The sequence below is a fragment of the Acomys minous genome (assembly GCF_964271855.1).
Source record: "Acomys minous genome assembly, chromosome: 11".
In the NCBI taxonomy this organism is placed as follows: Eukaryota; Metazoa; Chordata; class Mammalia; order Rodentia; family Muridae; genus Acomys; species Acomys minous.
Window position 1 is genome coordinate 35,956,016 of NC_140492.1, and position 25,042 is coordinate 35,981,057.

At 41.1% G+C, this 25,042-nt stretch overlaps 2 protein-coding genes and 1 long non-coding RNA gene across 5 annotated transcripts; 2 read left to right on the top strand and 1 right to left on the bottom strand.

Moving 5' to 3' along the window:
- Window positions 1–3,876: 3,876 nt before the first annotated feature.
- On the bottom strand, window positions 3,877–10,375 carry CLDND1 (claudin domain containing 1). 3 transcript variants are annotated; one of them, XM_084800369.1, is made up of 6 exons: window positions 10,216–10,317; window positions 9,068–9,118; window positions 8,538–8,847; window positions 6,770–6,880; window positions 5,460–5,597; window positions 3,877–5,314 (listed from the first exon to the last, which is right to left on the bottom strand). In XM_084800369.1, exons 3-6 carry the CDS (start codon window positions 8,827–8,829, stop codon window positions 5,094–5,096), a joined length of 762 nt encoding a protein of 253 aa, XP_084656495.1. In that variant the 5' UTR covers window positions 8,830–8,847; window positions 9,068–9,118; window positions 10,216–10,317; the 3' UTR covers window positions 3,877–5,093. The 3 variants fall into 3 exon arrangements, with proteins under 3 accessions (XP_084656495.1, XP_084656497.1, XP_084656496.1); XM_084800371.1 differs by having other exon boundaries at window positions 9,068–9,111; window positions 10,216–10,273; XM_084800370.1 differs by lacking the exon at window positions 9,068–9,118 and having other exon boundaries at window positions 10,216–10,375.
- Window positions 10,376–10,504: 129 nt separating this feature from the next.
- Window positions 10,505–17,452, top strand: LOC311608106. Its single transcript, XR_014782834.1, has 3 exons — window positions 10,505–11,133; window positions 11,248–11,340; window positions 17,168–17,452. It is a non-coding gene; the product is annotated as an uncharacterized lncRNA (long non-coding RNA).
- A 3,539-nt stretch (window positions 17,453–20,991) lies between these two features.
- Window positions 20,992–22,964, top strand: GPR15 (G protein-coupled receptor 15). Its single transcript, XM_084800938.1, has one exon. The coding sequence runs from the start codon at window positions 21,304–21,306 to the stop codon at window positions 22,378–22,380; it is 1,077 nt and encodes a 358-aa protein (XP_084657064.1). The 5' UTR covers window positions 20,992–21,303; the 3' UTR covers window positions 22,381–22,964.
- The last annotated feature ends 2,078 nt before the right edge of the window (window positions 22,965–25,042 follow it).

Here is a 25,042-nt window from a genome sequence, read left to right on the forward strand (position 1 = left end):
TACATACTCTGAACTTCTGAGCTCTCTCTCCAGCCCCAAAAGTCATTTAAGAAATTATAATGTGCTATCTAGGCAAAGAACAACTTTATAAGCTCGGTTAGCTCATAATGCAACCAGCCATAATTAGCATTTTGAGTGACTACTTTATGCTGGGCAATTTATATACTCATCATTACAACTCTGAAGCAGGTATGTCAGTCACAGGTGTGCAAAGGAGGGCTTGGACAGTCTGGGACAAACCAAGGACTACAGATTTGCCATCTGTCTCCCGAGCTGGATACTTCACCATATACCATGCTGCAACAGAGGATACCCTGGCCCAGAATTACTCCTGTGAAATATATTATTTCTTCCGTAGGGTCAAAAGGGGTCACAGATACCCAGAGTTCATCCCAGCATTCCTTTAAGGATCACAGAAATTCCTCCTATGAAAGTTTCAAGGTAATACAGATAGTTTTTAAAAAGAATAAGTGGTGCCCAAAGTGAGGCTCGAACCCATGACCCTGAGATTAAGAGTTTTGTTTTACCAATTGAGCTAGCCGGGCCTACAGGTAAAACAGATAATTTTAAAAACAATAAGTGATGCCCAAAGTGGGGCCACTTATTGTTTTTAAAAATTATCTGTATTACCTGTATTATCTGTAGGCCTAGCTAGCAATCAATCAAGGCACAGACACTTGTTATATTTTAAAATGGCCTTAGTTAACCTGGGGCAGGGCAGCTACCAATCTTTTAAACTACCTCCCATAGTAGGGCCTCAGGCTTGGGATCCCTGTCTCAATCCCATGCCATCTGTTTTTAATAACTTCTATCAAGCTACCTCCCATGTATAATCCCATATACTTGCTCATCTCCCAACATCAAAGAGTAAGTTTCTCGGAAATAAATCAATACTCTGAGATGACTTTAGTTGTCAAGCAGTTAAAGCAGTCAAGCTTTAAGGTTTTGAACAGACATCTTGGTATTTTGAGAGGCAGAATCTATGAAACAGTGAATCAGAAAGGCAGGCAGCACGGGTATCGCAGGTGTTTAGGAACATATGACAAGCTAAGAAAATGAGAACAGGAGGCTGAACGCTTGCTTGTGAGGAGTCCAAAAGCTGCAAGACAGGTGAGGTGAAGTTCACACCCAGAGCCACCAACACTGAGTCAGTAGATGAAAGGTGACCAAATGATTCAGTAATGCAAACAACTTAAAAAGTAAATACAAAACAAGTCTCTATTTTGTATTTCTAAGTATCCTGAGAGAAACGTAAACTGAATCCTGCTTTATAGAAATTTGCTGAAAGGATGTAAACGTTTATGTCAGAAAAATCTATTAACTCATTAAAATCTGTTAACTCACGTAACAGTAGGACGCCTGCTACTAAGGTTAATTACTGTGGTAACTCCTCTGTGGTAAACAGCCACTGCTACTCTCTTTGGAATGTAAAGTTTTCACATGACAAATGTTCAGGAAACTGGCGGCACTTAACTGTAATCTGACCCAAGAGAAAAATAATCTCAATACAGCACATGAACAAAGGAAAAGAATTTCTACACATTAACATATGCCCTCACTTCCTTCCTTTCTGAGTCATTATTCTAAGGGCTGAGAGGAGGACAAAAGACACCGCCCATTTGTCAGGACAGAGCTGTCTCCTGCCTATAAAATACCAGTGTGTGATTCAGCGCTACTTAGCTAGAAAGCGCTGAAGAGAAGTTTTGCAACCCAACAATTTAAAGAAGTTTGCGTTTCAATTGTAGGTTTACATGAATTAAATACTGAAATGCCTTCATACTTTCTTTTACTCCATTGGAAGTGTAAGTTTTAAGATGTGTGTGTGCATGTGCGCGTGCGTGCGCGTGTGAAATATTGAGTGTAAGAGTGTATGTGCCATTACACTCAGGAGGACAGGGGACAACTTTTTGGTGTCAGATAGCAAGTTTGACCAGTATGAAAACTAAAACTAAAACTTCATATAATTTTTTTAAAAAACAAAATAATTTCTATAATTTATTTGTTCAGGTCACTCTGAGTGTTTACTATTCATAGGATATTAGTCTTCATAATGGTGGGGGTAGTTAGGAACTAGTCACCAGTGAACTCATTTAAGTCACATGACAGAAAAAAATGATCTGACTATACACCAAACTGGAGTGTTTTTATTTTACCAACACCAAATTTCATACTAGTTCTGTTAAAATTGTATCTAACCTGGGGCCAGCCTCAATGCTTAGCAGGAATTGAACTTGGATCTTGAGACTTGTGCTCACAGCAAGAGCTTTTAGTGTTTTCATGGTTATTGTTAAATTTGGCTAAAAGAGAAATACAGAAGATATTTACCCATATTATTTAATTATTAGAGTTACGAAATTAATTTAAAATGTATTTCCTGGGCACCATAAAACATATTCTAGAACACTGGAAATTATTACCTTAAAGGTTGCTTTGAAAAGACACCTGGAAAGATTACTAGGAATTACCTTATACCTGTCAAACTTGTTATCAGCCATTTCAGAAAGTTCACCTGGGAAAGAAAGACTGCTATCCTGGTCTGTGACAAAGTAGGGCCTTACTACATAGACAAAAAGTTCCTGCAGAATGGGCATCCTCAACTACACAATGTGGGTAACATATTCAACATACATATTCATGGTCCTGGCTCTCCATATTCGAAGGCACTGCTGGCAAAGCAGGAACTGGGATCAGTTCTGACTTCATCTCCACAATACACCTTAAAGGTTGACAGGCACAGAGAACTGGGGGTAAGAGGCAGGAAGAGTTTGGAATTAGCCTCTTCATACAAAAATGGTCACGGAGCCAGTGATTTCCAAATCACACACCCACATGGTCTTTGTTCACTTTGCTTTCACCATGCCCACCGCCAAGCAGAAGTTGTTAAAGGCAAAGAGAGAAGAATTTAGGACCAATGAGGGCAAGAGTGGAGCCAGCTGAGGTGAATACCACAAGTTCATCGCCAGACTAGACAATCTAATCTTACGGTGTTGAATACCTATTTATAATCAAGCACTTGGGAAGCTGAGGCCGCAGTATAAGGAGTTCAAAGTCAGTCTTGGCTGGATAGTGGATTGAAGGGCAGATTGGCCTAAAACTCATACGCCCAAGCAAACAAACAGCTGTAGCTCGGTGCTAGCTCACCGAAAATATGCATTGCCTTGAGCTTAATGCCCAGTACCAGAAATAAAAAATAAACAAGTAAAAAATGAGTGGGTAGAAGTTCCAGTAACCAAGCTACATCAGAAGCAATTGGCCAAAGCATATAGTAAATGCTGGCTCCATTACACGACGGATGCTGACACAAATTACCAGTGGATCACTGGTAGTTCAGTGGCCCAATTCTCTCCTCCCAGAACTCAAATATCCTGTCACTAAGTGACTTCGTAGGAAAAACCAGCCACAATAAGTATAATACGAGGAGGTCACAGACCTAGTTCAGAAACATATTTCATTCAAGATACTTTGTTTTCTAACGAGGGAAGAGCTTTCCTGTTTCTGCAATAGACTGTGGTTTGAATGAGAGGATGTAGTTTTTATAGGCTCATGTATCTACCCACTTAGTCCCAGAACCCTTAGGAGGTGGGGTTGAGTTTACAGCCTTGCCTCACTTTCAGTTCATTCTCCCTCTGCTTCCTGTTTGCCACTGAAGTTGGGATTTGTCAGCCTCCTGCTCCAGTAGTCTTCCTCCATTATGGACTCTGCCTCTAAACTGTAAACTGAAATAAACTTTCTTCCCTCAGATGTTTTGGTCATGGTGTCTTAACACTGCAACACAGAGTAACTAATACACAGGCCCAAATAGAGGAATGGCTCATCTCCCACAAAGAGGAACCAAGACTTTAATTTTTTAGCCCAACAAGTTGAGACCTAAAAGAATTCAGACACTACACGATTCTCTTTCTTTCTTTTTTTTTTTTTTTTAATTTTTTAAAAAAAGACAGATTTAGGATTTGGTAAGAAATTACTGAGTTACATTTTTTCATCTGTGAAGTGCTACAATAATGGAGTAAATAAATAAGATTTTTAAAGTTCAATGTTTACAGACATATAAAAAATGACTGAATTAGAAGACATTAAATAATATTGATACACACCAGGAAGGAATTTGGGCAAGGAAAGGCACATCATTTCACCACAAGAAATAAAGACCATAGTTGGAGGTTGGTCGGTAGCCACAGTTTTAGATCTTGTGGTGGCAGTACCCCCGCTCGGGGGGTCTTAATTGGTAGGACCTCCCATATCGTTCTTACCTAGAGCGAGGCAGTTGGGGAATTGACTGTGATTCTTCTAATGCTGTTAAAGAGAAAGTACTCTTTTAATAAGCCTGGTGTATGGAGGTGGAAGCAACAAAAATTCACAATGGTTTGGTGGCACTGAAAATCCTGATGAGTTTGTTTTTGTTTTTGTTTTTTTACGTATAATGTAGTAAGATTAATCAGCTTTTCTCATTGGATTGAAGTTTTGCAGTTAAGAGTAACAATTGCAAGTAAACATCCTTTCTCACTTTTCTTTTCTTGTGGACAATCACAGTATAAACAGCTGCCACATTTTACCTCAGAGAAGCAATGTACCAAAGGCTAGGGACAAGAATGCTAAATAATTTTTCAATTTTATGTGCACACATCTTTAGGAACACTGGTTCCACTAGCTGACTGGTAGCAACAACAGGAAAGTAAACATGGAGTTTTGACAGTGATAACAGATATCATACAGAAGTTAATTTCTAGTTCAACACAAAGTTCTAGACTACTGGATTTAGCAGACATTAGCAGACCCTGTTCTGGGTCAATTTCACACTGCCAATATTCTTTTACAAATTCGGGTCTCATCCATAAAGTTCTTTCTGTCTGGATTCTAAACCTAGATCACTTTGGTAAAAACACCAAATCACTCAAAGTAAACCACATACATTTTAAGTGGTATTTAGCGTGTATTTAGTGGCACTGTATATAAATAAAAGGGACCTTTAGGATAAAATAGCATATCCACAAAAATAAAAATCAAGGACAATTGAGAGAAAGACAAGGGAAAACCTCAACAGTAAAAAAAAATATTAAAAACAGCCATTGTCAGTCAAGCAGGCAGTTCCCCATTCATGCCACGCGATAGGCCTTCATTAAGGTGTACTCCTTCCGATTGGTGTGGGCAGCCCAGATGAAGAGGGCGGACGCCATGAACTGAAGGGGAGCTGAGACGCAGGCCAGGTAGAAGGACCATCCAAATTCTCTATGTACGTTCTCGGGCAGCGCTAGTTTCTGATGTAGTAGTTCAATGCCAGCAACGTAACAACTCACAGAGCCCAATGTGCACAGACCTTAGGAAGAAATGTAGAAATCAAAGTGGGACTGCACAAGAGAATAGGACAAAGTTTCTCAAGCTTTGGTCCAGAGAGTACAAGCAAGGTGTGAACGTTGATCCATAAGAAGACAGAAGAATCAAAAAAATGAAGACCAACCCACCTGCAAGGAGATGGAGAACGCCCGTGGCAATGGTGGGATACAGGCTGCGGCAGATACAGGCACAAAGTCCAATTAAAGCCCCAACGCACATCAAACCCAAGCTAACAAACGGCAAGAGGAACTGGCAACGCCAAAGATCTGGTTTTTTAAAAGGAGAAAAAAATAAACACATCATGATTTCAGATCACTTTCCTATAATGGCAATTTCTTTCATATTGTAAAGGATCAACTAGAACTTTTCTCAAAAAGTGAGAAACATGTAGTTTAATATCAAGGCCAAAAGGATTCTAACTTTATCCTGAAGGAAAAAGGGGCAAGCGCAGGCATGTTTCTGCAGGGCTAGCATGAGCCGTGCAATGTCCGCTGTGCACATACTGGAATCAATCCACCCAACGTCTTACACCACTGGTGAGAGTGTTACTTGGTTTTTTGTAACTCAAGGAACTGAGATGAGACACATTAGTAATTTGTACAAATAAAAGTTGGCAAGCAAGATTTGAAATAAAAGTTTCCTTCTGTAGACACAATGAAAGCTTTTGCATGATCAAAGGCAGGTGACAGCAAGTAAATAAATGATGGTTACAAACGAGGACATGGTGGATCTGGAACAAATTGGGCACTTAGTGGCAGCTGTAAATCTCATAAATTCCTCTTTTGTACTCATTTTGTTTTCTAGGATGTTGTAAGTCTCTGTTTCTAAATATTATATGTTCCTTTAAAATTCTGCTCCCAATGCACTTCTTCTTACTCTCATTGGAGAGCTGAATAACTATAGCTACTTCAGCGATCCCTTTGATAAGACTGTCATTATTCTGGGTAAACACATATATAGCCTTAGAAACTGATAGTGTTTCATTGGCAGGAACGGAATGCTCGTGACACTGTGTTTTGGCATCTACTCTTTGGTTGTTACGACCTAGGACTGGAAGGGTACTGTTGACCACCCTGATGCCCACTGAAGCCACTGCAAGCTTGCAGCCACTTCCTCAAGTATGCCCATGTGAGCTCAGGCAATGGGAGTGGGCATCGCAAATACCAGTTTATGCTGTACACATCCTAAATTCCCCCTTATTTGGACCCACTAGCAACATCTTTTGGAGATCTGAATTCCACCCTCCCTCACATAGTAGCTCCCTCGAGTGCAAATTATCTGAAGTTTGTTTCTGTCTTCCAAATAACATTAGCCATGCTGCAGGGCTCACGGGTATGCGGCTGGGGAAGTTACCTCAGCATCCCAGATCTCACGCACAGAGCCCAGCCAAGCACGCACCCTTTTCTCCCAACCGTGCTGCTGAGAGCCGAGTACTCACAGGTCCGAAGCAGATCAATCCCGCTGTTGTGGTTTCCAGGATCAACATATTTCTCCATGAACTGTTCATTTAGTGTAAAACTCGTGCATTTTGTAACCACATCAAATGACTCTGGAACAACAACAATGGCTGCTTGTTATGTTCGTGAGAAATACGCCATAGTGATGCTCGCTGAGTAATTATCTTTTGAGGCAAAAGGTGATGCGGAAAGACATCTCCCAAGACACACATAAGGCCTGGCCTTAGCGACACACGGGCCAGCCTGTTGCCACCACTGCAATCCAGTGGCAGTCTCCAGATACAGACACAAGGGAAGAAAGAAAGGTACAGTAACAAGAACAAAAGCGCAGGATGCCAGGTGACTAAGGAATATGGACAGGGACACAAAATCCGAAGAATTCTCATCTCCCCCAAACTTACTACACCAGCCACAGTCCTCAAGAGTTGACCCCAGTAACCTTTCTGGGTTCCTGGACAAGAAACTTCATTCTTGCCAGTACACATTCTAACAGAAAACCCTAACAGTTCTTCCTTCAAAATATATTCCCGATCCAGCGACTACCCAGACCAGTGTGCTGGTCAATTCCAGTGATCTCTCCCCCGAATCACAACCGCCTCCACACCAATCCCAGACACCCCTGTATTCTGCTCGTGTGTACAGACAGCAGCCAGGGTGACCAGGCCAGGGCTCTCCTCTGCTCAGTATCTTTCCTCCCAATGGGTCTCTACAACGTGCAAGGTGTTCAGAAAGCTAATGGACTGCAGGATCTGTCCCACTCCCGCCTGCACAGTGTGTACTTCTGTGACTTCTAAGTAGAACTGGACGCTTTACAGGGAACTGTAGCTGTGTTGCGTTCTTCGCGTGTTACTTCTATTTTTCATATAGGGTACGCTACCACCCTTTTAATACATGGCATGCGAGTGTGTTCTGCTACGATTTGAATACAATGCGTCCACGGTAAGAGGCCAAGAGAAATAAATATAAACAAAAATAAACTGTAAAGCTAGCTTTCAATGAAGAATGTTAAGATTCCCAACTAAATACCTGAAAAACTAACATTTTTGTGTTAATAAGAATTTTTGAAGAATAAATCTGATTTTCTTCTGTAATATTTTTTATCTTATTAAGTCTTTACAGTTGTGCAAGTCTCAAATACAGATTTATGGTCAAATTATGTTCTATAAATACAAAGCAGATGACAGAAATCTAGTATAACATAGCTAATTGGTTTTTCATTTTGTTTTGTTTGGTTTTTTGAGACAGGGTCTCTCTGTGTAGCCCTGGCTATCCTAGATCTTGCTCTGTAGACCAAGGCGGCCTCAATTCACAGAGATCTGCCTGCCTCTGCCTCCTGAGTACTGGGATTAAAGGCGTATACCATGACCATGCAGCTAACATAGCTAATTGTAATTTATTAATTAATCAATTACTTAACCAACCAATTAATCAATTGATTTTGAACGCCACTTCTTCCACATATTATCAAATGCTTAAAACCTTCAAACTAATTCCCCATGACATATGAGATGAATAAAAAAAATTTTAATTAGTAAACAAGTATGAGGATTCAAACGTCTTTCACATGATTAGGAAATTACTGATCCAACCAGGCGGACAATGAAGATGCACAGCAGTTAAGGAAAGAAAATGGTAGGAAGAAAACAAACACCGAAGATCTTCTTAGGGGACAAAAGAGGTACCCAAGCCTGCTTACGCATCACCAGCTATTGTCCTTAAATATTAAAGAGAAGTAGGAATAAAGAATACCTGTCCTTTCTGGGGGAGCATACCAATGTGTGTTCTGGGGGATGGTGATGCATCGTCTCCACAGTCCTATTGTCCCACTGTATCGGAACAGTGCATCATTATAGGTCTTCTCATCGGCCTCGTCACCAAAGAAGTCGTCCCAGGCCATTTTATTTGAATCACTTGCATTTTCTTGACCAGGACTTCGATATTCATACCAGAAGTCTGTGCCTATCGAGGCCGCCATGTAGATGGTGGAAATGAGGCTAAGCACACAAGCAATCACAAATGCCGTAGCAAAACGGTTATCCATTCTGGCATTCAGACTGCTCTGTTTAAGTTGAAGAAAGAAGAAAAGTTAGACCACAACAACAAATCACATATTTAAAAAAAAAAGAACAAACTCAAAACCACCCTCTACCCTATCCCCATCCCGTCTTTTTGCAATGCAATGCATTTAGCAATGTAAAAAGTTACAAACAAAAAAGGCAAATGTTAAGCTTGAAAAGAAAACTCATTCTCATGAAAGTACTTAGAGAATGCTCACATACCCAGGATGCTACGGAGACAGAAGTCTTGTTCTCTAGTCTATCACCTGCATACTAAAACAGACAACACTGAAATGGACATACACATTACAGATACAAACAACAGGCGTGCCCATGTCCGGTCGGCAGAGCAAGCGTCTCACACAGTAACTGCAGGCTGAATTCTTACACAAGCTATCAGAATGTTGTGTTTAGGGTGTGGGTGAGGAAAAAAAAGACATTCAGAAAAGGAAATTAGGAATCACCTGCTTTTTAGTGGGAAGGCTTCCAAAATAAGGGCAAGAGTGGGGAGTTATTTGGAAATCAGAGCTGAAGGTGCTAACCCAAAAGGAAAAGTTTGTTTTAAGTGTATGTCATAGAAAAGAGAGCAATAACATCATGTTAGGTATCAGTCTCCCTCAATCCGATTAAAGCTAACTAAGCCAAGCTTCTGGACACAGCCAGATCTTTCTTTCCTTACTCTCCCCACCCCTTACACTTTCTCGACCTCCTAAACTGTGCTCGCTCCCTAAATCCTAAAGTACAGCATAGATCCATAACAACTAAACGATCCCTATTCCCAACTAGTAGAAAAGTGAGTTAGGCAAAATCTGAACACTCCCTAGGCGTGGACAGGACTCCACGGCGGTAGTAAATGGCCGCGGTAAAATGACTCAAGGCGGATCACGCTGAGTCAAACCCTGCCAAGTGTATGCACACCGTGACAGCACCAAACCCTTGGCATAAGCACCTCCCGGGAACGGGCTCAGAAACTGGGAAGCAGAGTTTGGAAAATGGGGAGTGACTCCGGAAAGACCGGGGCGATAGGAATACAGTAACTGATACAATAACTCATTAAGTGAGGTCTGTGTTTTGATTTTCAAAAAAGCTTGCCCACCCTAGTGCTCTCGGGTGACCTTAAAGGCCGGGTTCTGGAAGCTACGCCTAGCGCAGTCACCCTGGGCCGCACAGCAGGGCCTGGCTGGCATAGGCAGGCTAAGGCAGGCTGGGCTGGGCTGGGCGAGCCTTGGGTACCCGAGCCCAGCCCAGCCCCAGCCCCTTGGCCCGGAGCCCCGCCCCTCCCGCCGCTCCAGCCTCCCGGCCCCGCCACGCCAGCGAGCAGCCCCCTCCCCACGCGCGACCCGTGCCGGCCCGCGACCCCACGCACTCACCGCCCATCCTCTCACTCCACCGGCCTCGCCCTCCAGCTCCGACCACAGCACCCTACTCTCCCCGCGCCTCCTCTGACGCACTTCCCTGCAGAGCCCGCCCCCTCCATAACTCCCGCGCCTCCGCCTCCGCCTCCACCCTAGGCCGGGCCAAGGCGGCCCTGGGCCGAGGGGCCTTGTGGGACTTGTAGGAAGACCGGAGGAAAAGCTGGGGGAGCCAGCGGAAAGCATGCTTGGCGCCGCGCGGGGCCTTGTGGGGAATGTAGTTCTTTCCGAAGGCAGAGCTGTGAGCAAAGCAGAGGTCTTGGCTGAGGGATTATTATGCCTCAGAAAAGGAGGAACCAACCTCCAGAAAGTGGTGGGGGAGGGTCTTTGGTCAGCCATAGTCAAAGGCTATGATTTATGGAATACAGGTCTAACTCTCAGTCTTATGTTTTCCTTACCTTACCTCTAAAAATTAGTACTACTGTGTATGTGAAAGTTAATGGGACTCTACTCTCCTAATATCGACACACACACACCCCTATTTCTTACATCCTCCCTCCCATTTGAGCAAATAATTCCTTGTTTAAATGTAACTAAGGATCTAACCCAGCATATAACTATTAACTAGCGTTATAACCTGATCGGATATAATTACGTTATTCCCATTTGAAGAAATCTGTTATTTGCTCTCTACTGTAATAAAGTTTCCTTTTAAAATACATTTCAATAGGTTTGTTTAAAACTTGTAAACGCTAAGGATACTAGGGTCAAAGATGTGACTTTAAAGTGTGAATGAATGTAATATGAAATGGAGTTTAGAGAACATCGTTTCCAGTAGAAAAAGTCATAGGCAGCCTCAAAGCAAAATGACTGAGCGGCACGGTAGTGACAGAGTGAGTCTGAGCCCTCAAATATTTCACAGGAATTTCTGAACAGGTAGGAGGGAGTTATTGTTGTTGTTGTTGTTGTTGTTGTTGTCGATGATGATGATGTTGATGCTGATGCTGATGCTGATGCTGCTGTTATAAAGCTTTTGTCTTTGGCTTGCAGTTCTGGCTCACCATCATGGGCTGTGTCTGGAAACGGACTTTCTGGCTGACAGGTGGACCATGCCAGGACAGGGAGACCAACAAGAAGATGAAGGTAAACGGACACTTATATCCACTCCCTACCTAAAATAAGCAAGATATTAGCCAAATACACCATAATATGCACATGGCATGACTAGACTTTCATATATAGCATCAAATCAAAAGGCCATTTTGCATCAGCTTATAAGCTTGATGGGTGTGTACAGGCAAAAGGTGAATGCCCAGTAAGAGTTGTGAATGTGTTTATGTGCCAGATGCCAGATATGTTCATCCACTAGCCTTCATTAGACATCTACTTCATGAAGTACCCTGATCAACCAGTGCTGGTAAATGGGACATTTTAAAACAAAAAGAAGAAACAGCCTAAGTTTCTAGACAGAGAAACTGAGGCCCATGAAGATTGACTAACTTGGTAAACCTGAACCCTTGGGTAAGTAAACTTTTATGACTTTGGACAATTTAAATTGATAAGCTTGAAGATAGGATTGAATTTTTTTTAACACGTGGATTTTTGAAAATAGTGTTTATTCTATATGATCATTGTAAGGATTAGATGAAAAATGTATTTTAAAACCATCAGGCAGGAGACCTGAGGATTATTAAAGAATTATTAAAGCATTATTTATGATTGAATCTCTAGTGTTTGAATAAGATTAGTATATGCAGCTCCTCCTTGGTGAGGAGGAGAAAGCAGCCATGAAGAGAGGTAGATGCCCTTGCTCACCTCAGCTGGCTTCTGGACCTGTCTGTCTGCCAGCTACCAAGAGATTAGGAAAGACTTCCCAGGGAGGAATTTCTGACTCACAGTTTACTAGTCATCATGACACAGGAGGTAAATGATTGGGCGAGGGGGCTTTCTGAAGGAGAGTGATGCTTTCTCCCTTCAGCTCTGAAGAACAGCCAGAAAACACCCAGGACACCTTTCAGTCATAAGCTTAGGGTTAACATAAAAGTGTGTGCTTGAGGTTTTGGCCACCCTAAACACCAGCCCAGTAGACCTGAACATCCTTCTCACACACAGTCCCACCAACCACGCACTCACATTTCTGGGTTATCTCTGCATCTTTGGTGTTTTCCAATTTTTATTTATACTGTTTTGTAGGTAGGCAGAACAGATACGTAGTTAATTATTAGGGCTATTTATCCTATTTTTTTCTGGGCTGTTCAGGATCAGTAGCTGGCCTCACATGCAATATTAACAAACCAGGTAGAGCTTAGCAACCATCACAGTTTATGGGATGTAGACTTCAAACAGAGTTGAACTAGGCATCTGGTTAAATTTGCTGAATCTGATGCTTTTCAGGAGGAAAGTGCTATAGTTATGGTACACTGTAAATGAGCCCGGTAACAGAAAATTTATATATTTAGATAATACTCTTTGCACAATAATTCTCTCCCTCTCAGGATATATATATATTAAGATTATTCTTAATTAATATTAAATACATGCACCACCACCACCACCTTGCTATAATATTCTTAAATACAAGTCTGCTTTTTTGAATTGTTCACTGTTAGTAAGTACTCAAAATATAGCTGCCTTATGTTAATCTTAAATATTTGTCCTATTGTTTTCTTACAAACTTTGGTGATCAGAAAGAAAAATAGAAGCAGTTTCTGATTTCTAGCTATAGCCCAAAATCCTGATGAAACTTGCTTTGTATCTGTTTACTATAGAACAATGGCAAAACATAATTTACAAAAAAGTAAATTAAAAATGCATCTTAAAATTGTACGAGCTGGTCTATCTGGTGCTATCTCAGAAAACTGGGAATAGGGCTTCCTCAAGACCCAGCTATTCCACTCCTTGGAATATACCCAGAAGATTCTCCAGCACACAACAAGAAAATTTGCTCAACCATGTTCATAGCAGCCTTATTCATAATAGCCAGAACATGGAAACAGCCTAAGTGTCCCTCAGTAGAAGAATGGATAAAGAAACTGTGGTACATATACACTATGGAATACTACGCAGCTATTAAAAACAAGGAATTCCTGAAATTTGTGGACAAATGGATTGAGCTAGAAATGATCATATGAGTGAGTTAACCCAGAAGCAGAAAGACTCAAATGGTATATACTCACTTATATCTGCATACTAGCCCAAGGGGCATGTCCCATGAAAGCCTTCACTTACCAGGAAACTAGGACAGAGGGGAGGACATCCTATTGGGACTCTAGATGAGAGAAGCATGGGAGAATAGCAAAGTAGAAGGATCCAGAGGGTCCTAGAAACCTACAAGAACAACATTATGATAGGCAGATTTGGGCCCAGGGGTCTCGCTCAAACTAAGGCACCAGCCAAGGACAATACAGGCGGTAAACTTTAAACACCTACCCAGATCTAGCCAATGGTCAGAACATTCTCCACAGTTGGGTGGAGAGTGGGATATTACTTTCTCACATACTTTGGTGCCTCACATTTGACCATGTCCCCTGGAGGGGGAGACCTGGTGGCACTCAGAGGGAGGACAGCAGGTTACCAAGAAGAGACTTGATACCCTATGAGCATATACAGGGGGAGGTAATCCCCCTCAGGAACAGTCATAGGGGAGGGGAATAAGGGGAAAATGGGAGGGAGGGAAGAATGGGAGGATACAAGGGATGGGATAACCATTGAGATGTAACAAGAATAAATTAATAAAAAAAAAAATAAAATAAAATAAAAGCACATATGCACACATGCATCAGAAAAAAAATTGTACGAGCTGGATGTGGTGGCACATGCCTTTAATCCTAGCACTTGGGAGGTAGAGGCAGGTAGATCTCTGTGAATTTGAGAGGCCAGCCTGGTCTACAAAGTGAGCCCAGGACAGCCAGGGCTACACGGAGAAACTCTGTCTCAGAAAAAAAAAAGAACTGTGCGGCATTCACCAGAGAAGACTGCTCAGACATGGGTTTTAGCCAATAGAAGGTCATTATTATCCAGCCAATGACTACACTGCGTATTTGAGATCCCAGTGCATCCCTGAGCCTTTCTTAAGGTGAGCTTTTAAGCACAAAAAAAACATGTTCTGAGGTGACTTACTTCAGTTACAAGAGCATTTAACCAGAAGCAGAACTCCAGAAGCTAAAAATAAAGCAAGGTTAGTTAGTACATTTAGACTTTCCCAGAACTATGGACTTTGGTGGTTCTGGTGTTTGTTTTCAGGTGGTTTTGTCGATACACAACTTTCATCAGTTGTGCGAAGGTCAGGGGCCCATGAAGTTCTGGAGCCCTGCCACAAAATGTTAAACTTCATTCTTTTAAAATTTTTTAGCAAATCGTATTAAGTGCCTGAAAGTGTAAGAAAGTATAGTTGTTTGATTCCTACTGCTTGGGGCAATGCAGATGAGAAAGTTTTGTTGAAATTGTCATTTATTTTAAAAGCCTATATGTCTTTCTGGGTCCCAGTGTCCTCCTTAGTTAAATAGTTACTAAACCACTGCTGAAGCCTTAACGTTTATGACTCATAGTTCAATTGGAAGGATAGGAATGGAACTTCAAAATACAGTTATCATAGATTTGTCAGCAGCAGCAGGGACTGAGGTACACATATTAGAGGTGGATTCAAATTTACTGGTTCCTTAATTGCTTCTGATTTAACAAGATACACTAAGTTGAAACATTTGCATAAAGCAAAAAGGATGCTATGTTGACTAGAGACAGCTGTCTGTGTTCATTTATGATGTCATGAAATTGGGAGAAAGTGTAGAATGGAAGGTGTCCAAGAGGATTGTGAAAAGCTCTTGCTGGCTGGAAAATGCTTCAAATCCAAGTGTGATTTAATCCAGACTTATAAGAATTTATTGGCTGCCTATTGCAGCCAGACACTGGGTTGTATTGACAGGGACACCGACATAAATAACTTTGGCATGCATAACATAAATCCATATCAAACCTATTCGTTTATTTCTGTGCGTTTAGGTGTGTGGGCGTGGATATGCTACAGGCACACACATGGAAGTTGGAGAACACTTTGTGATAGCAGCATCTCCTTCCATGATATGGACCCTGGGGGTCGAAGTTGGGTCATCAGGCTTGGTAGCAGGCATTTTTACCCAGTAAGCCATCTGCCACGCCCAAATCTACAATTATAGAGAGGCCTACAGTATATTTCTCTAGGATAATAGCACACTTGTTATCCACGTAAATATGAGTTAACAAGGAAAATAATAAGCTAAATGTGGGTTCACTGACAAGAACAAATACACCCCTCATAGTTTGGCATGCTATTTTAATAAACTGTAAGTTCTCCAAGTAACTGTAGGAATAAAAAAAAGTCCTAGAGCATGAAAAGTTTCCAAAGTTAACTATTTAAATGATTGCATATTTTATTATATTCATATAGTAAGTGAAAAGAGAATATTTTTAGCATAAATAATCACGTGTCTGTAAGAACTTCATGTTCTTTGCCATCTATCCTGGGACCTGTCAGCAGAACACACATGAGCAGAAAGCCTTATATCGGAGATGGCTTTGTGTCTTACCATTTGTGTGTAATCTGATGACATATCAGCCATGTTGACATGGTTGAGGGAGACTTGATGAGTGGAGAGAAGCCAAAGTACTTTAATCCCATTGGCAGAGGTTACATACAAATTAAATTGGCTCTGTTAGTACAAAATGTTTAACACCTTGAGAACTGGAGGCTACAAACTGCAGCTACAGCCATATAATGGGATAGTAGACTCCCCGCGCAAATGTCTCGATGGGGTAAACCTACCCCCTTCTCGTGCAGCATCATACACAGTTCTGAATATAGCTTAGGAACTGAATGGGGAACAGAAATAAATGTTGTGAAGAAGTCCAGGCTAAAAGCCTTCTATGGGTTTCAGCTTTTGACATACCTTTAAACCTTAAAAAAAAAAAAAAAGAAAAAAATGCCAATATAATCACAAAGCACAGCACAGCATGGTGGTTATTTTATGCAAGTAAGTATAGTTCTTCTATATTTTTGTGTTAAATGCAGCATTCCAGGCTGCATCCCCAGTAACTGAGTCTATAAGCCTAGACAGGATTTAAGAATCTATCATTAGAAGAAGGCATAGGTAACTCTAATGTAAGTAACAGGCCCTGGCATCCGCATATTCAACATTAGAGCTCTAAGAATTCAAAAAGGACTATTTTGAGAATAGCCTCTTTTAGATCAGTTTTTTTTTAAAGATGACTAGTCTCTGCCATTAAATTATTCATAATAAGTTCAGAGGTTCAGATGCTAAGGTAACTAACCACATGAAATTACATCATGAGTACTATATAGAGTATTTTAAAAAGCCAAAAGAACAAGACATGGTGATATACGCCTTAAATCCCAGAGCTAAAGGAGGCAGAGGCAGAGGCAAAGGCAGGAAGATCTCTGTGACTTTTGAGGCCAGCTTCGTGTACAAAATAATACTCTGTCTCAAAAAGAATAATGTACATTTAAAAAAAAAAACAAGCAAATCATTTCTAGCAGGAACTGGGGAAAAACTTGAGTGCTTTGTTTTTTGTTTTTGTTTTGTTTTGTTTTTCTGGGCAAATCAGTCCCTAAGAGGTGTGTGCATACTTTGATTCAGTTATTAATACATCCTTTTTTTTTTTCCTTTTTGACGGAACCTAGTCTATATTGCCTTTCACATGCTTGTGGACTCACTGATGCGTCTGGGTTTTTTGGACTATGTTTAACTGGGGGGTTTTTTGTTGTTGTTGTTAGCATCCGCATGTGTATTTCAAAAGATGTTCAAAGTGCTAAAAATGATCCTTGCCCGGGTTTCTTGGAACTTCCCTATTTTATAGCCAGCCTCTACTGTGGGTTTTCTTTTATACCAACATTGTATTCTGAGTTACTAAAATCCCAGAACTCTACTACTTTCTCCCCATTTTTATCTCAAAACAGCTCACTTGTTTCCAAATGTAGGTCTGGTGATCCTATCAATCCACGATGGCTTTTCTCCTGATGAAGAATGCTCATTCTTAGAGTCCCACGACATGTCACACTTCAGGTTGCCACCTACGAGAAATCAAGTCTCCTTATCTGTGGCTGCTTCAAGAGTTCGCTGTAAATGTCAGATTCATTAGATAAGGTCTACATCACCACTCAGCAACTTCAGAAGCTTGAAAACAAAGACTTAGGCCTACAGAGATTAAATAAAACTGTGAATATATAGCGATTTTCTTTTCTTCTTCCTTTTTCTTTTTTTTAAGAGTGAGTCTTTCAGTGCAGTCAGTCCTGGCTGTCCTGTAACTCACTGTGTGCCCAACCTGGCCTTGAACTCACAGAGCGCAACCACCCACCTCTGCATCCTGAGTGCTGGGACGAAAGGTGTGTGCTACCTTGCCTGGCTAGCAATTCTATTTCCATCTACAAGTATACATCCCATTAGACTAATACTTTCCTCAAAATTATTAGCATGGACTCTTGTTTTTCTATTTATATTTTTAATTCTTTTTAGTATTTGCATTACATGATTTGTACATGCGTGTGTGCCTGAGTGAGTACATACGTGTGCGCATGTGTGTAGGTCAAGGGGACACTTGTAGGAGTGTGTTCTTTCCTACCAGATAGGTTCCAGAGAGCCATCTCAGGTTGTCAGACTTGGTAGCCAATGCCTGCAAACATCTGAGCCATCTCACTGGTGCCAAGATACATTATTGACACGTATCTAAGGATTAAAAACTATGAGCTCCCAAGGAGAACACGTGAGTCTCCTTGGGAAGGGGAAATCGAATAGGTTTTGTGGGTGGGCTGGGGGGCAGGTGGGGATGGGAACAGGATGGATCGGGTAGGGAAAGGATAGAAGTATGGAGTCCTGGAAGAGACAATGAAACTCGGGGCACATATTTGGGGGCGAGCTCTCTGGAACCTGCAAGGGTGACCCTAGCTAAGACTCCTAGCAATGGGGGATACGAAGCTTGAGATGGGCACCCTCCGTAACCAGGCAAGGTTTTGGGTGGAGAAACTGGGACACGCATCCATCCAAAACCACTTTTGACCTACAAGTTGCCCTGCCTGCAAGATGTGCTGGGGGAGAGGTGGTGCGGAACTTGTGGGAGTAGCCAACCAATAACTGGTCCAACTTGCAACCCATGCCACGGTCCATGACTGACACTACCTAGAGATCCAGGACCCAGAGATTAGATAGTGCAGAGGCCTAGGATGGAACCAAATAGGACTGGCCAAAAAAGAAAAAGAAAAAGAAAAAAAAAAAAAAAAAAGGAAAAGCAATGAAATGACTCCTAATGATACTCTGCTACACTTGTAGACCAGAGCCTAGCATAATTGTCATCAGAGAGACTTCATCCAGTAACTGATGGTAGCAGATGCAGAGAGCCTCAGCCGAACATTAGGCAGAGCTCAGGGGGCCCTGCAAGGGGCCAGAAAGATTGTGGGAGCCGGAGGGGCCAAGAATATCACACACAAAACAAAAAAACAAAAACAAAAACATAACTGAACAATCAGGAAGGCCATATAGGTTATGGTTGTGTATTTTTGTCTTCCTGTGGGACTCCTAACAGTGGCATCTGAGGCTACATCTGAATCCTTTGCCTGGTTTTGGGGCCCTTTTTCTCCTACTGGGTTGCCTTGTTCAGCCTTAATATGAGGGGAAGTGCCTAATCTTACTGCAACTTGATAGGCCATGTTTGGTTGCTATCCCTAGAAGACCTGCCCTTTTCTGAAGGAAAAAAAGGGAGTGGGTCTAGGGTGGACGAGGAGGATGGAGGGACTGGGAGAAGAGGAGGGCGAGGAAACTGCCACTGGGATGTAATATATGAGAGAAGAATAAGTTAAAACGAAATCTTAGCCCCAAATCAGCCTTATGCAATCAAATGCACAAGGACTTCTCATTGAACAAGTTCATCATTACCACTAGGACACAAGTACAAAACATTCCTGTGATTGGTCCTTCAACACATATAGATGCAGTGTTTAAATATTCTGTTTTACACGACTATTCTTTTCCATGTAAATATTGTCCTACTTCAAACTATTTGGGGGGGAAAAGTGAATTAGTCTCTTAAATAATTAAAGTTTACCCAGTGGGAAGTATTTCTGTCCCAGAAATGTCAAACTGTTAATTAGTTTCTCTGAACTACAGTCTATATTTAGTGAAGATTATGCCCCCCCTGTGATGTGAAGGAACAGCACAGAACATTTGTGAACGGAGGGGCAAGTCATCCCCGAGTTCCACTCCTGGTGATTTCTTGACTTGATCCACTCAAGGAGTCTCCATCCTTCCTTGACCTTACTTCTCTTGCCCAGTACAAAGATAGCATTAGACCACAAGGAGGTCTCGCTCTCTTCAGCATTAAGTTCTAGACAGTAGTGACTACTGTGAAACTGAAATTTTAAGGATTAAATAAAATGGATAGAAGGAAGAGAGGAGAGGAGGTGAGTGCAAGAGAGTCACAGCACCTTGGGCAGTGAGGAATTGAAATCAATTTCAATAGTTGTCATATTTTACTAAGGTCTTTATAGATGAGAAATACACATGAACACGTGAAGGTGAAAGGCCTTCAGTTTTAGCTTTAGTTTGCTTCTCGAATATTTTATTGGACTGAAATTCTGAAGCTAGCAGCTATGAAAGCTATGAAAACACTTTGTGTGGTATTTGCATCTGTTGCCACGTCACTGATGTGTGGAGACACCTAATGAAGACCACTGGGCCAAAAGCTAAAAAATGCTTGCTGGATGCAATAGCAAACATCTTTACTCCCAGTACTGGGGAAGAGGAAACAGAAGAATCATAAATTCAAAGCCTCTCTGGATACAGTGAGATCTTTTGAAAGAAAGAAAGAAAGAAAGAAACAAAGAAAGAAAGAAACAAAGAAACAAAGAAAGAAAGAACTGCTACAAAGATGCACAGAGGGCAATGAGCAGAGATAATCTGAAGTCTGATTCTGATGAAGGTGGTTATGGTTTGTAAAAGGAAAGTCTCATAATTAAAGATGTATACTGAAATAAAGGAGAACTTTGTGATGGAGTTATGATAGCAGGTGAGAACATAAGAATAGCAGTTAGTGTTTTATAACATGCTTATGACCTCCATGAATTGCAATAGCACCTGTAGCTAGACTTAGCATTGATCCCCAGAAAGAAGAAAAGAGAGAGAGAGAGGTGAGGGAGAACAGGAAGAAGAAAAGGACAGAAAAGAAAAGAAAGGAAGGAAAGAGGGAAAGTGGGAAGGGAAAACAAAAAAGGAGGAAAGGGATGTGTGAGAGAGAGAGGTAAAGGGAGTGACAAAGGAAAAAAACTGAAGTAATAAAGAAAAGTACTAGCTGCAGTCCAAACCATTTTTTAAAATGAGTTTATTGAGATAGGGCTGATTATGAAATAACCATATAAATAGGAAGAATCCATGCCCTTATTGCAATCACCGTGTTTGCTGTGTGTGAGTTCATGGTTTGGTAAGACTGCAGTTCCCTTGCTTTGCAATAATAATAATAATAATAATAATAATAATAATAATAACAACAACAACAATAATAATAACAATAATAAAAAGAATGTAATATGTACATCAACACTGATTTTTAAAAAAGCATCTTCATCAGGAATTTACAATTTCAATAGCAGTATTTTAAAGGTGAAATGGAAGGCTAGAATAAAAAAATTTGGGGTCAAAAAAGCCATGCTCTTTAAAAGAAATGAAAATAAAAATATTGATTCATTTTTAATTTTCTGAATTTAAGAAAACAAATCAAATATCTTGAATAAAGAAGTCAAAAAACAAAACAAAACAAAAAACAAAAAAAACCTACACCTAAGTTTCACAGGCGAGTACAAATAAAGAAAACCACAACCACAGCCAATACCAATCACAAGAGTGCTTCTTGTGGGCCTTCAAAAGACTGGCAGTAACTACACTTTTTAACCTGTTTTCATGTTCGTCCAAGGTCTTGAAAGAGCGGGAGAGAGAAGCGCGCAGGTAGCAGTGAGAGCGGGGAGAGAAAGAGAGAGGAGGAAGAGACTATATCAAGAAGCTCCCTTGATTTCTCCAGTTCATAAGACACACAGTGAGGACACTTACCAGATTCGGCATCTAACCTTCAGCTATGGGACCAACAGCAACCCTGTTTTATTATTATGACGCTACGAGCCCAGATCCTCCTATCTCAGAGACTTCCTCCCACATTTTCTACACATCTGTCTTCCTCCCTGTCTTTTACACCGCTGTGTTCCTGACTGGAATATTGGGGAACTTCATCCTCATGATCGCATTGCATTTCAAGCACGGCAACCGAAGATTGATCGACATCTTTATCATCAACCTGGCAGCCTCGGACTTCATTTTCCTCGTCACACTGCCTCTTTGGGTGGATAAGGAAGCCTCTTTAGGACTATGGAGAACTGGCTCTTTCCTGTGCAAAGGCAGCTCCTACGTCATCTCTGTGAACATGCACTGTAGTGTCTTCTTGCTCACTTGCATGAGCATGGACCGCTACCTGGCCATCATGCGCCCAGCTTTATCCAGGAGACTGAGGAGGAGAAACTGCGCATACGCAGTCTGTGCCAGCGTCTGGATCCTCTCATGCCTCCTGGGACTGCCTACTCTTCTGTCCAGAGAGCTCACACTCAGGGAAGGCAAGCCCTACTGTGCAGAGAAGAAAGCCACTCCGACGAAACTGATGTGGGGTCTGGTAGCCTTGATTGTCACCTTTTTTGTCCCCCTGCTGAGCATCGTGACCTGCTACTGTTGCATCACAAGGAGGCTGTGTGCTCATTACCAGCAGTCTGGAAAGCACAACAAAAAGCTGAAGAAGTCTATCAAGATCATCATTATCGTTGTGGCGGCCTTCACCCTTTCCTGGCTACCCTTTAATACTTTCAAGCTCCTGGCCATCGTCTCGGCCTTGCAGCCGCAACTCCAGTTTCCCTCTGTGTCTTTTCAGCTGGCCATGGAGGTGAGTGGGCCCTGGGCATTTGCCAACAGCTGTGTCAACCCTCTCATTTACTATGTCTTTGACAGCTATATCCGCCGGGCCGTTATACGCTGTCTGTGCCCTTGTCTGAGAAACCATGACATCGGGAGCACAACGGAGACGTCAGACAGTCACCTCACTAAGGCCCTGTCCAACTTCATTCACGCAGAGGATTTTGTCAGGCGGAGGAAAAGGTCTGTGTCGCTCTAAAAGGAGTGGTGGTGACATTTCAAGGTCTGCTGGCACGCTTGGGAAGCTGGGTTTTGTTTTCAGCAATAGAGGAGGAAAAAAGCATTAAAAAATAAAAGCATTAAAGAAGAAATTCACATTGCTTCAAAAAAGTGCTGGAGTTTTTGTTTTGTTTTGTTTTGTTATTAAAGCCTCCCTGAAGAGGTCCTGTGTTGTGGACATAATTGGGCCATATGCTGCATTTTCAGCTGGTTTTACTAAGTGATCAAACCAACCAGGTAAACTCCATGATAAACCCCATTATCCTTGAACTCATAGGCTGGTTTCATTGCGTGTGTCAACGCACCACCAGGCCTTCCAAGACCATCTACTATTCACGCTGGGCTGTGTTTTGAAGAGATATTTTCATCTGGTAGGAAACATAGTGGGATGCAGGAAAACAAAACCACGTATACATGCATGCTGTGACTCACTGTCCCTGTGTTACTGAGATGGAGTCTGGTTCCACTTAATAGTCTATCTGGTGAGTCTTCATCTCTCCCCAGTCTTGGCTTTCATCCTGGGCCATTCTCAACAGCTTTGGACTGGCGCCGAAAGAAAGAAAGAAAGAAAGAAAGAAAGAAAGAAAGAAAGAAAGAAAGAAAAAAGAAACACCTAAAGATAAAGCCACATTGCTTTGTGTTTATGACTTTAGACTCACCTCATCACCTGATCTAAAATATGTCCACAAGTTCACACAGTACACGATTTGACCTTTATCTTGTAAAAAAAAAAAAAGCAGCTTATTGCTTATTACAATGGTATGGTAACTGCTTTTTAAAGAGATTTTAATATGTTGTTTGTTTTCATTGCCTTTACAAATTAGAATTTGACTTTGCTGTAATTACATGTTTTGAATTACCTGCCATCTAGTTATCAAATGAATGAAAATGTTACTAGTAATGTAATTGGAGCTTAGAGCCTGGGGCCACCCCCATACAGATTATCTCTTAGGGTTCTAATTAAAGCCTTACTGTGTACATTCCTTTAGCAATTCTTTTCCTTGGTGTATATAATTTCAAGATGATGTGGGGTGTTCTGTGTCCAACCGAAGTAAAAGACCTATAAGAAAAGTGGTGCTAGTGTTTTACGTACGCTTCCAATCCCAGAGCTTTTCTAAGTCTCATTGCCTCATACAATAGTCACTGAGTCAGCTTGCACCCATATTTAGAGAAAAAAAATGCAATTAATGGCAAGAACAAAAGACCAGAACAGCAAGTGTGCAAGTGTTATATAAGCTTGGACTTTGAGTCCAGGAAAAGTAGAATTTTATTCCCACTATTGACCCAAATGAATTACCTTTTTATTGCTAAAATGTCTGTGCTAGACTTAGAAATAAGAAAACGCAGATTATTTTCAGAGACTACCTTATTTAATTTCCTCCCAAATATCTTTCACAGTAAGAGAATCTCAGACACTGGGCATGTTCTTATATAGGACCTATTTTGAAGGTGAAAGTACAAGTTTTGGTTTGACAAAGTATTCAATTTGTTTATTTCTCCACAGTTACTAAATAAAATATTATGTCCTCAAATGGGTATCCTTCACATTAAAATATTAATTTTAATAACATGAATACAGTACCAAAAATATACTAGCAGTTATTTAATAGATTGTTGCACTTATAGAAAGAAGACTGTAAACTATAGCAAATAAAGTTTTCTGAGAAACTTCAAAATTGAATTCACCACAGGTGAGCAATTCCTCAAAGCTTAAGCAAATGCAGACCATTGAAGATACATTCTTATCATATAGAACGCTAAAACAACTTACTGATCATGGAAGTTACTGCGTTTGAGAAGCGCATCTTTAAAAAAAACTAAGCCACTGAAATAGTCATCGAAAATGAAAAGGCTTGGGACATTACAGTGAGCAGCGTCTAAATGCTGGGTCTTCACTATTCTGAGGACTAGTATCTGAATTAGATAAAACAACACACATTGCCAAGAATCCTCAGAAACTAAAACAGACACTCTAACACATTGTGTCTTGCAGTTATTCCCAAGGTTAGTAAAACAAAATAAAAGCAATAACCTAGAGGAAAAATACAGTAAGTTTCCTTTTTTTTTCTTAATGTACTTTAAGCTGTTCTGGGTCTTTAACAACAAAGCCAACAGTTTGCCAATGTCTAAAGTAGTTTTATTGAATTTATCCCCAAAAAGTGTTACCTTATAATCAACGGTCGGTTTTCAAAGAAGTGTAAAGAAGCCATGCATATTCCCAGGCACGTCTAAAGATTCACACTAATGTGGTCCTTCTTGAGATTCGTGGCATGTCTCCTCTCTGGCAAATCAAATCACTTCTGTGCTGACCATAATAATAATGGCCATGACAGGAGGCTGTGTGCGTGACTGGGAGTGATCTATCCCTGGGGTCACAAGTTAGGTCTTTTTTTTTTTTAATGCAGATTGCACAGTGTATAGTGGCAGGTGGAAGAAATCTTACCCTATGATTCATCTCAACCCCTCAAATCACTCTTTCTTGCTGGCAATCTCAGAAGTGAGAAATGACTCGCCTGCTGTGCCTGGCCTCATAAAAGAATAAGCTTTGGTTTTTCTACAAAGCTCATTGACAAAAGTCAAACAGTGCTACAATAACTGTAAAGTTATTTTTAAAATCTGTGCCACGGGTGTAGCTTGCTAGG